General features: G+C 40.7%; 1 protein-coding gene across 1 annotated transcript; it reads left to right on the forward strand.

Moving 5' to 3' along the window:
- Positions 1–2230: 2230 nt before the first annotated feature.
- LOC112622416 (HLA class II histocompatibility antigen, DP alpha 1 chain) lies at positions 2231–11972 on the forward strand. Its single transcript, XM_025382053.1, has 5 exons — positions 2231–2544; positions 6330–6575; positions 6921–7202; positions 7416–7582; positions 11185–11972. Exons 1-4 carry the CDS (start codon positions 2445–2447, stop codon positions 7568–7570), a joined length of 783 nt encoding a protein of 260 aa, XP_025237838.1. The 5' UTR covers positions 2231–2444; the 3' UTR covers positions 7571–7582; positions 11185–11972.
- The last annotated feature ends 303 nt before the right edge of the window (positions 11973–12275 follow it).

Consider the following 12275-nt stretch of genomic DNA (forward strand, 5'->3'; position numbering starts at 1 on the left):
CTGCAGTCAGGAAAAGAAGGACTCACTAAAGGGAGCTCCTGTCTGAAATATTAGAGACCATGAACCCAAGTAGTCTTCTGTGACCCTGGGATTGGACAGAGTCTGAGAAAAGAACCAATGGGCACTGAGCTTTGCATGAGTCATCACTCACCGGGCAGACGGTTAGTGTGAAAGGTCTGAAAATGTAAAACCTGTGATGCAGTTAAGATGACAGATGGAGGACGGTGATACCCATTTTAAGCAGTCAAGTAAGTCATGAGATTGGGGGAGATGATGTGTTTTCTTTGCTCTGACGCTGATCTCAAATATTCTGCTGGCCATCTACGGGGATTATCATTTCCCCAATTCTGCCACACCTCACACACTCACAGGACATGGCCTGGTGTGGAAGAAATGCTATCTCAGTGTGTAAAAGGTCAGTCAGTGGCATGGTTTAGAGGGATTAGAGTATCCATCCCAGAACTCAAATGAGGCCTGGAGTCTGTCTGTCTTGTCTTTGTCCAAGGGTGTGTTTAAGATTAACACCCATTTATATTTACTTTCTCCCAGAGGTCTGTGAGTCCTGCGATGTGCAGGAGATACCAGGTTCTTCCAGAGGACTCTCATCAGGGTTAGTAGGGCTCAGTCTAGGGACCTAACACCGGAAGCATGAACACACCACTCACCCTACCATGTAAGTATGCAGCTTTAAGGACACCACCTCTTTTGGACTTCGATTCCTTGTCTTCGATATGGAGATGATAGAACCTGCCTTATAGCAAAGCTCTTAAGATCAAACGAGATTGATAGGTCTGAAATTGCTTTGGAAAAATAAAGCCCATAGAGAATATAAATTGACTAGCAAATAAGGAAGAAAGTGAAAAAAGAATCATCAAAGACCCCACCTCCTTCAAAGCATCTGATTCTATTTTGTTTATAGTGAATATTTTTACAAACGTACAAAGAACATTACTTCTTACTTTAGACACTTGTAAATGTGATCCTGTTGGACCACCAATTCTAATTTCAAAAAAGAATCAAATTGGCATAATTTCTTTAAATCAATATTAAAATGTAAATAGAAGGCTAGCATGTAAAATGCAAGAGAAGAAAATAATTATGTAGTAGAAGGTGTCCAGTAGGATTGAGGGGCCAGGAAAGGATTGTGGAGAAAAGCTCAGGTTTTTAGTAATTGCCTGGATGGAACTCTTCTCCTTGTCATTTATCTGCCATAATTAGACAGATACTTAATTCCTCGATGATGTCTCAGGTAATTTATTTTTACAGTAGACATTAATAATACCTCCCTCAGGTGTAATGTGAGGTTTAAATGAGGTAAAGCGTGCAAAGCACTAATAACAGCATTTCTCATGTGCTAATCTGTTAGTAATTGTTATTTATGCAAGGTAAGGCTACCACAAATAAGATAAAATATTAATGTAATTTATGTACTTCATCATTACATTAAATAGTAAATGTTTTGTGATCTTCTCTGTGAGCGTCGAAGAAATAGCTCAAAATTGAAATATTTAAAATGAGACTAGAAAAGTATTTTCTTAAATATGGTAAAGACAATATAAAATAAAAAAATGAACATTACCTGTAACAGAAAAGCATTAGAGAAACCCTTCTCAAAAACAAGATCAAAATATGGGTGTACATTGTTACCATAGGTAATGCTGTCCTGGGTATTCTTATATGAAAATGAAATAACATGACTAGTAATTTAAAGATAAATACCTGTTTAAACACCAGGAAAAGTCAAATACTAAGATATCTGAATAATAAAAGTTATCTAGAAATTTCACTAATAAAGGTAACCAGGAATAGATAAATACTTAAAGATCAACTTCATTCGAGTTAATTAAAACCACTAAATAGAAATTATAACACTTCTGCAGAAATGATTAAATTAAAAGTAGATATCTCAGGGAGGTGGACCTGAAAGAAAGATTAATTACATATTTTATTAGATAGAGCATTCATTCTTAATTATCAGCAGAATATTTTTGTAAACTTGACAACGTAACATAAAACATGATTTAAAATATAGTGACCAAAAACCATCAAAGATCATCTGACTGCCTGGGATGGGGGTGGGGGTGGGGAGAAGGAACATAATGGAAAACATTTGCCATCAGAAGAAGGTGTGACTTATCTTTCCACATCTCTTTCTCTAACTCTGAAAACGAACTGTGAACTGGAGCTCTCTTGACCACGCTGGTACCTAAAATTCTCCCATCTCTTCCCCAGCACCTTCCAGCATCCTCTTTACCCAGCAACAGAGAATGTCAGCTTTATGATTTCTCTGATTGGTGAAGCCCAGCCATGCTGACTCCTCTCCACCCATTTTGACCATTTCCAGTGCTAGAAGCCCACAGTTTCAGAGTCTCATCTGCCTCCACCCGGCTCAGTTCATTATCACTGTTCCTGTGCTTGCGGTCATCAATTATAGACTCTATAACATGCGCCCTGAAGACAGAATGTTCCAGACCAGAGCTGTTATCTTGAGAACCCTCTCCTTGGCTTTGCTGCTGAGTCTCAGAGGAGCTGGGGCCATCAAGGGTGAGTGCTCAGGAGGACACAAGAGCGTCGGGGTGAGTGGTGGGGAGGCTCACATCAATTGTTGCTTCAGGAATCAGAGATTTTAGGGGCTCATTGATCTGTCTGACCCTCATGATAGTCTGTGTTCCCTCTGGCCCTCATAATAATAACAGCAATAGCAGCCAGAATTTATGACACGCCTGCATAGTTTCTTTCCCCATTTATATCTCACAGGAAACTTCAATGAAGATATTATTCCCTTCATTTAGAAATCATTCCCTTTATTTAGAAATTATTTTGAAAAAACTGAAGCTCAAAAAGATGAATACGTTTTCCAAGGTTACACAGCAGATCAATGAGCCAAGTTTGAAGTCCAGACCCAGCTCTGAGGGTCATACACTGCCTCTCCCAGATTCCTGCACACAGTGAACTTCTACCAGGGCCCTGCAGGGCCCCACACCCCTCCTCTCTCTCTGGGATCCCGAGCCTCTGTCTTTTGTGGCTGCTTCACAGGAACTCTGAGCTATGGGCTCTGCATTAGGAGAGAAAGTGCTGAGTTTTCCTGTATCCTCCATCTCTCCTAGGACCCTACGGCTCTTCCTGGGTCTTTGTGGGTGGTCACAAGCTTTCCTCTCTCAAGACAGTAGTGTTGCATGGTCTTGATAGCCTTGTGATTCGGGTTCTGAGAGGTCCAGGACTGCAAGGGAGGCCTAGACTTTGGAGAGCTGCAAGGACTCAGCCAGAGATGGGCCGTGGTGAATGCTCTTTCTTCCCGTAACTGACATCAGGGAGAATGACATCAAGCCTGTGTATGATGCTGTCATCCCAAAACCTAGTGATGGGGAAGGTTAGAATCCATAACATACAAGATGCACACTGGCCTCAGACAGTTTTATTTAAGATGTGTGGAATAAACAGGAGGTGAGGCTGTGGAGACCAGAAATATCTATTGCCCTGTTCATGGTCACCTGGGTTATTTCTAATGTTATGTTACAATAAACACCACAATGGGCATCTCTTCATAGATTTGAATACTTTTTAGGATTCTTCCTAGAAATTCCTAATTAGCTCAGCTGTCTCTTCAGGGCTTCCCTGCCCCCAGTGGTTCCTTGTCTCTTAACATTTAAACATGTCCTTTACCTTAAAAACATAAGTGAAAAGCAACTGATAAAAAACAACCATGACTTCAGTCTGCATCCTACCCTAGAGATACTTCCTTTGTGTCCTCACACTTGGAGCTAAGCTTCTGACTTGCCTCCGGCACATCCCTTAGGACCCTCTCATCTTGGCCATCAGGAACCTCAGCAGAAGGTCAAATCCAGTGGGTTCTTCTCAGTGCCTCTGACTTGAGTTACTGATAATATTTGCACTGTAATCCACTTATTTGTGATGAACTACCCTGTTCTTATTTTTCTCCTATTTCCCTGGATCCTCCTTATCATCCTTTAAATCACCTCTTAATTATCATGTTCTCTCATACCCTGAGATCTCTGCAATTCTGACTTTTGGCACTCTTCCTGGAAAATCTCATCTAACCTGCACCTGCCTCTAATGACTGTCAGTTTTCTGGCCTAAACTCCTCTCCTGAGACCACCCATCATCCACAAATGTCTATGTATTATTTCTCCTTAGATAACTTCCAGATCGCCTAAGTGCAACAGCCCCACAGTGAACTCAGTATCTTCTCCCGGTCAGGCTGTCTTCCCTGTGAGAAGTGGCTTTTGCCCTGTTTTCTGAATGCCTACATTGAAGCCATCTGTTCCCCAGGAAGCCTTCCCTGATGTGCTATTTGATCGCATCTTGTGTATACCCACATATCTGCACTTATCCTTCTGAACCTGCTATTGCCTTGTCTCTTGTGTTTCCTTCTGTGAATTGTACGAGTCTGCAGAACAGGACCTATGTGTTATTTTTATTTGAATATTTAGCATCTAACAGTGTTTGACATATAGTAGTCTTTTAATACACATTTTTGTCTAAATGGAAATGATATTTTTAAGTAAAATAATCTGTTTAATATCTGGTTGATCTTTAGACTGCAGAACTTGTGAAAGTGTTTTTTAAAAAGCATTTTTAAAACTATAAGGAACATTCACATATTAGGAAGATGAGTTCCCAATAATTGCTAGAGGACGTTGTGTCTTTTTAGTTTACCCTCTTTTTCCTGATGAGTCCTTTGAGTCCTTTAAACTGAGAAGGAAGCTGAGTTTCCTTGTGAAATACCTATAGGATTTAATTTAATTTGTTTAGTTTGAAATACCACTCTGTGCTTGGCCACTTACAGTGACAGGGAGTCATTCTCAGTGCAAAATAAGACACAGACCCTATTCTCCAGACACTTACAATTACAGTGACAGAGAGTCATTGTACATACATGTACAGAGACATAGACCAACAAGGGAGTTTATTTTTGAGTTTGATGAGGATGAGATGTTCTGTGTGGATCTGGACAAGAAGGAGACCGTCTGGAGGAGTTTGGCTGAGCCTTTTCCTCTGAGACTCAGAGTCATTCTCCCTGTCACTGTAAGTGGCCAAGCACAGACTGGGTCCCCACATGTCAGGGCTGCAAACTCACAGGGAAATTCGTGAGTTGGGAGGTGAGAGCCAATGAGCCCTGTAGTACCTTCTCGCTCTCATGCATTTATCATTCTAAACCCAGACTTTCACATATACATTCATTGTTTTCTTTCATGATGATAATTGCATTTATCCTCTTATCTTTGCTACTTCTTGCAAACTAATACAGATTAAGAAACAAAATAAATTAAATCCTACAGGTATTTCCAACTCAGCAATAATTTCTAGTTGGCCTCTAAAACAAAAATCAAAATATAAATGTGAGAAAAGTTTAGAATGCTTAGTACCTGGGTAAGGAAACAATCTGCACACTAAACCCCCCAGTCATGACTTTACCTATACAACAAACCTGCACATGTACCCCTTCCTGAACATAAAATAAATGTTAAAATATTTCTTAAAAGGAAACAAAAAGTTTGGAACAAATGCCAAAATAACTGTACTGTACTTCTGAATTTATATGCCCCAAGTGAAAAATATTATCAACAAAGTTGTACATTCTAGTTTCATGTTCATAAACTAAGACAGAAACTTTAAAACTGTCAAGAACACTAAAATTTGAAGGATTTCCTCCCAATTTTCTATTTTTTCTATTTTCTATTTTTTGTCCTCCCAATTTTCTATTTTTTCTCTCTTTCTGCAATAAGAAAAATAAAATGTCCACTTTCCCACCCCATGACTCGAAAAACAATTTTACATCTGTGTCTTAGAAGAATTAAGACCTTAAGGGTAGAAAAAAATCTACTAGTTCCACCAGTAGCTGTATGACCTTGGCCAGTTATTAATATATAACCTCTCTGCATTTCCTTACCTGTAAAATAGTATGCTATGTATTTGCTTCATAGGGTTATTGTGATAATTCAACGAGTGAAATATGTAAAGTATTTAGAAGGATGCCTGGCGCAAGTAAGTGCTCAACAAATGTTAGCTGTCATTGTTACTATTGCTATTTTGTAGGGTCAGGATGCCCAGACTTTCAAAGGCCAGGAAGCAGCTTGACTTATCAATGATAAACTTCATTTTGTTCTTCGCTCCTTTCTTTTTATAACTACTCAACTGCTCTGTATTATTTCCTTAATGGTGTTGGTCTCTCTTCCCCATATGTCCTGCCTTTGACCTCTTACCTTCTTCCTTTTTATATTCATAAGTCTTTATTCATTCTCTAGCTTTCACCACTTGCATATTCAAATTGACATTTTGTCACGTTTTTCTCTACTTTCTTTATGCAGCGGACCATGTATCAACTTATGCCATGTTTGTACAGACACATAGACCAACAGGGGAGTATATGTTTGAGTTTGATGAAGATGAGCAGTTCTATGTGGATCTGGACAAGAAGGAGACCGTCTGGCATCTGGAGGAGTTTGGCCGAGCCTTTTCCTTTGAGGCTCAGGGCGGGCTGGCTAACATTGCTATATTGAACAACAACTTGAATATCACGATCCAGCGTTCCAACTACACTCAGGCCGCCAATGGTATTGCCTATCTTTGCTTCTTCCTCTGTAGCCCAACTGGAAGGGATGAGAGGGCCTCTCTGCCACCCTTAGACTAGGAAGCCTAAGTGCCCCCTGCTGTGTGATCCTCTTCCGCTAGTGGCCATGGGCTGATCCCACTACAGCAAGGGCTTGCATCCTCTCTTCTCAGGAGAGAGAAAGTTGAGCAGAGTGAGGCTGGTCAGTATTGTGATACCCCTCTCTGTGATTCAGAGCTGCCATAAAATCTAAGGTTGAGGTAGAGGACCACCCTCCTCCCCCACAAGAGGTGGAGCCTTTGTGATTCGTCCCAGAAGAGGGGCCTAACCTGGTGCTCTCTCCTCCCAGATCCCCCTGAGGTGACCGTGTTTCCCAAGGAGCCTGTGGAGCTGGGCCAGCCCAACACCCTCATCTGCCACATTGACAAATTCTTCCCACCAGTGCTCAACGTCACGTGGCTGTGCAACGGAGAGCCGGTCACTGAGGGTGTCGCTGAGAGCCTCTTCCTGCCCAGAACAGATTATAGCTTCCACAAGTTCCATTACCTGACCTTTGTGCCTTCGGCCGAGGACTTCTATGACTGCAGGGTGGAGCACTGGGGCTTGGACCAGCCGCTCCTCAAACACTGGGGTATGCAGCTCCTTTTCTCTCCATAATCTTCTGGCATCCTCTATTCCAAGGACCTGGTGTGCTCTGCACCAGCTTTCCCCACTGGCCAGGTCTCAGTCCTTTCCTCGTCCTAATGTCCAATTAACTGTCCATAACCTTCAATTCCCACACCCATTCCACACCAGAACCACCCTCACTGCACCTCCTGACCCTATCTCTTCATTCTTCCCCCAGAGGCCCAAGAGCCAATCCAGATCCCTGAGACAACGGAGACTGTGCTCTGTGCCCTGGGCCTGGTGCTGGGCCTAGTGGGCATCATCGTGGGCACCGTCCTCATCATAAAGTCTCTGCGTTCTGGCCGTGACCCCCGGGCCCAGGGGCCCCTGTGAAGTACTGTAAAGGTGGGAATGTAAAGAGGAGGTTCTAGGATTTGTAGAATGTAAGGAAGGGAGGAAAAATTCAATCCGATAATTGTTCATTGATCTTCTAATGGGTTAAAAGCATTCAGCCACATAACAACAACAACATTGATAACTAACAGTAGTTAATATGCTCAGGTGCTATTCTGAGCATTTATGTTTATTAACTCACTTTATTCTCACAAATAGTCTTTGAGGTAGGTACTATTATTTTCACCATTTCACATGAGAGATACTTCTATCTTTTTACATACCCAGAGACCTGAAGCAGCTTGATCAAGTTCCCACAGCTATGAAGTAGTAGGGCTAGCTTCCAATCCAGAAAGTCTAGATCCAAGACTGTTTATCCACTATACTATACACCCTATTTTGTGAAAGAAAAGACCAAGTTCAAATTCTCCAAGAGTCCATTGTCTATTAATGGAGGCAGATCTATATTTCTATACATAATTACAACACAGTGTGGTGGGTACCTGTACTATTTACTGCCTTTACTTGGACTCATTCCATGGCAATGCCACACAAAAAATGCCCCTCCGGAGATCTTATAGTTTTCTATTTTTCGTAACATTCACCATGTTTTATATTTGTATGTGTTTTGGAAATTCTCTTAGCATTAGGTAGTGAACTTCCATGCAGATGACCACATCTAATTCATTATTATTATTGTTATTCATGCTGGACATCAGGTACAAAAGGTTAAGGACTTCTCAGTTCATTATACTATCATCATTGGTGCCTCCGAGCTCTCAATCTCTCTCGATTTATTTGGTCCCTTTTATCCCCCGTCGTTACTCCCATATCTAACCTCTTACCCCGACCTCATAGGCAAACATTTTAATGAATTTGCTGTTTCCTTTCATTTGCATAGATCCTGTATAATATGTATTAGTGTTCAGTGTACATGTATTTTAATTAGCCAAAATGACATTAAATTATAGATCTAATTTTGTACATCCAGTTTATTTCTTCCAAATCTTCCATAATGTTTTGCTCTATAAGTCCATGCATTAGTCCATTTTGCATTGCTATAAAGGAATACCTGAAGTTACCTAATTTATGAAGAAAAGAGCTTTAATTGGCTCACAGATCTGCAGGCTGTACGAGAAACATGGCACCGGCATCTGCTTCTGTTGGGGGATTCAGGAAGCTTTTACTCATGGTGGAAGGCAAGGGGAGCCGGTGAATCACATGGTCAGAGAGGGAGAAAGAGAGAGAGAAAGAGGTGCCAGGCTCTTTTTAACAACCAGGTTTCATGCGCACTAACAGAGTGAGAACTCACTCATTACCCTAGAGAGGGAACCAAGCTATTCATGAGGGAGTCTCTCTCATGATTCAAATACCTCCCACCAGGCCCCGGCTGCAACACTGAGGATCAATTTTCAACACGAGACTAGGAAGGGACAAATATCCAAATCATATCAATCCACGTATCTATATTGTTCCTCGATTATCCCTGGATCTCCATTATTGCAAGCGATGATTGTATCTCACATGGACCTGCATATGCATGTGGACCTGATCTGCATTCCTGGAATGTATGTATCCTAGAAAGGGGTTGCTGGGTCGATGGAGATGCAGCTCCTTAATTTGACTAAGTACTGCTCATCTGTTCATCAGAATGGCTATACTCATCTGTACTTCCGTTGTCAGTACCTGAAATATCCTGCAACTCCCAAATGTACATCAGCACCAGACATTATCCAGTTTTCTAACTTTTGCCAATTTCATGTGCATAAAGAAATATGCTGTTTTATTTTGTACTTCTTTAATTGTTTATAATTGGGGCTATAATTGGGACTGATTAGCCACTTGGGGGTTCCTTTTCTATAAATTGCCTGTTCAAATTATTTGCCCATACTGTGGGCTTCTATATTTTTCTTATTGATTTGCAGGAGATCCTTATATAGTTCTGCTAGTAGTCCCTTGTCAGTTGTAGGCGTTGCAAATGTTTTCCCCTAATCTGACTTCTGGCAACTTTCTCCTTGGTTTCCTTTATTGAAGAGAAATCCTTAATATTTTATAATGAAGGCCATCAACAGTTTTTTGTTTTGTTTGTTTGTTTGTCTTTTGTTTTCTTTCTTTCTTTCTTTTTTTTTTTTTTTTTTTTTTTTTGACGGAGTCTTGCTCTGTCACCAGGCTGGAGGGCAGTGGCATAAACTCAGCTCACTGCAACCTCTGACTCCCTGGTTCAAGAGATTCTCTTTCCTCAGCCTCCCAAGTAGCTGGGATTACAGGCATGTGCCTCCATGTCCAGCTAATTTTTGTATTTTTAGTATAGGTGGGGTTTTACCATGTTGGCCAGGATGGTCTCCATCTCCTGACTTTGTGATCTACCCGTCTCGGCCTCCCAGAGTGCTGGGATTACAGGTGTGAACCACTGTGCCCTGCCTGCATGTCTTTTTAAAAAGAAGTCTTCCCTGTACTGAGATATCAAAGATACTCTTAAAATATCTCCTGTAGTTTTAAATTTCACATTTATTACTTTAATTCATCTAGGATTCATCTTTGTGTTTGATGGGGAGCATGTTTTATTTTTCTCTACATAAAGGGCCAGTGTTCCCACAACTACTAAATAGTTCACCTTTTCTCCATAAGTTTATGGTATGTCCTTTGCTGTACTGAAAGCTCCCATTACAGACAGGCCTCTGTCTGGGTTCCATCTTGTTCCACTGTTCTGTTTGTCTCTTCTTGTACCAGTGTCCTAGTATTTTGATTACTATGACATTCTAGTGTGTGTTAGTATCCAGTAGGAGAAACTCTTCCTTATTTTTCTTTGTTCACTCAATTTATAATTATATCTATAATGATTTATAACAGAATAAAGTGAATGGAGAATGTCAGATGTTAAGAGGAAGTATGGAAAGGAGGGCTGGGACTAGGGTGATGTAAGGGATGCACTTGACTTAGGTGCAAAATTTGGGGGATACCAAAAGAACTCAGTAATAAAAGTGAATCGTATTTTAATGAAATATCTTAAAAAAGCAAAATTAATGCAAAGATACATGATTAACAAAATATCAGAAGAAGAGTATTTAACAAAAATGGAGAAGAATCAGAGAGGCAGAATAATTAGAATATGTTGTCACATAAGCCAAGGAATTAAAGAATTCCAGGAAGGAGGAAGTGCTGCTGTCAGATGTTCAACAGAGATCATTTTAGAAAATTTATCTTGGTTTTGAAATCCTTTCAAAGAGCAGTTTACACAATGTGAGCAAGTATCCTTCCTTCATTGCCTTCATTGATATGGTTTGGATGTTTGTCCCTTCCAAGTCTCATTGCAGGGTTAAGCTTCTTCTCTGCCCTCAGTAATGTGGCCCTTACCCTTGTCAGGATACTTTGGAGACAAGAAGCATGTAGGATGGCCTCAAAGTCAGCTGAGGGTTGAGGGTGAAATTTGATGACTTTAGGGAACTCCTTGGCTCCTATGCGCTGTTCACCAGGGCATATGCAGGAATGACCACCTTCCCGGGACCTGAACAGGGCAGAGAAATGGGAAGATCAGGTATAAAGGGAGTGGGGAAGATGGGTCTGGGCTTCAGTAGTGAACCCAGGAATGACAGTAACTGTGTGTGTTGCTGCAGGTGACAAAATACCTGAACAGAAGAGGACTTAGGAGAGATCTGAACTCCAGCTGCCCTACAAACTCCATCTCAGCTTTTCTTCTCACTTCATGTGTTTGCTACCCCAGTGGCTGACTGAATTGCTGACCCTTCAAGCTCTCTCCTTATCTTTTGCCTTAAAATAGTCATTCCTTAGTAAAGTTTCCAACAAATGGAAGGTAATGAATAAATGTTGACACTTTGGTAGCACTGATATGGACACTATCCCTTCACTGAGCCTTTTATCCTTTGTTCTCCTTTGAAGCATCCTTCACTGTCACCTTCCCGAGAATACCCTAAGACCAATAAATACTTCAGTATTTCAGAGCTGGGAGACTCTGAGTCATTCTTACTGGAAGTCTAGGATCAGGTCACATGTGAATACTATTTCTTGAAAGTGTGGTTTCAAGCTGTGTTGCAGATGAAGTTACTAAAGGTTCTGATCCCACCTGAATGGCAAGGTCTGAGGATAGTGATTCAGCCCTGGGTTCTTCCCTAACTACAGGATAGGGTGGGGTAGAGAAAGCATATTTGGGGGAAATTTTACTTGGATGAAGATTTTCTTGGATGTAGTTTGAAGACTGCAGTGTTTGAAATCTCTGAGGGAAGAGATTAAGTCTGTTTGGATCAAGATTTCAGGCAGATTTGGATTCCATTCACAGCCCCTGAGCTTCCTTCCCAAGGCTGGATTGTAATTATAGCAATATCTCATGGAGGATATTTTCTACATGATAAACTAAGAGCCAATAAATAAAATTTAAAAATTCCCTCATTCATTGCAATTTTTACCAGCCATAGTCATTCCATGTGGGAGAACTTAAATCATCATTACCAGAGCTTTCAAAGATTTGAGAACAGTTGTGATTATGAAGAAAAATATCTTAACTGAGCAAGGATTTTGTTTCTTTATGAGTGTTCATTGGATATTAAGATGAAAAGAGCATGAGATGGTAAAAATGCGGATAAATATAAAAACACGTTTTCTAGATTTTTTAAGTTAAAAAAGATAATTGTTTAAAGTAAAAATTATTTGGGGCTTTATAACATACCCAGAAGTAAAACATGATGACAGT

The sequence above is a fragment of the Theropithecus gelada genome, chromosome 4 (assembly GCF_003255815.1).
Source record: "Theropithecus gelada isolate Dixy chromosome 4, Tgel_1.0, whole genome shotgun sequence".
Lineage (NCBI taxonomy): Eukaryota > Metazoa > Chordata > Mammalia > Primates > Cercopithecidae > Theropithecus > Theropithecus gelada.

Bases quoted from the DNA above. Each gene is read 5' to 3' on its own strand.
- LOC112622416 (XM_025382053.1), top strand. From the start codon at position 2,445: ATGCGCCCTGAAGACAGAATGTTCCAGACCAGAGCTGTTATCTTGAGA. The intron at 6,576-6,920 runs GTATTGCCTATC...CTCTCCTCCCAG, and splicing joins CTACACTCAGGCCGCCAATG to ATCCCCCTGAGGTGACCGTG. The intron at 7,203-7,415 runs GTATGCAGCTCC...TTCTTCCCCCAG, and splicing joins GCCGCTCCTCAAACACTGGG to AGGCCCAAGAGCCAATCCAG.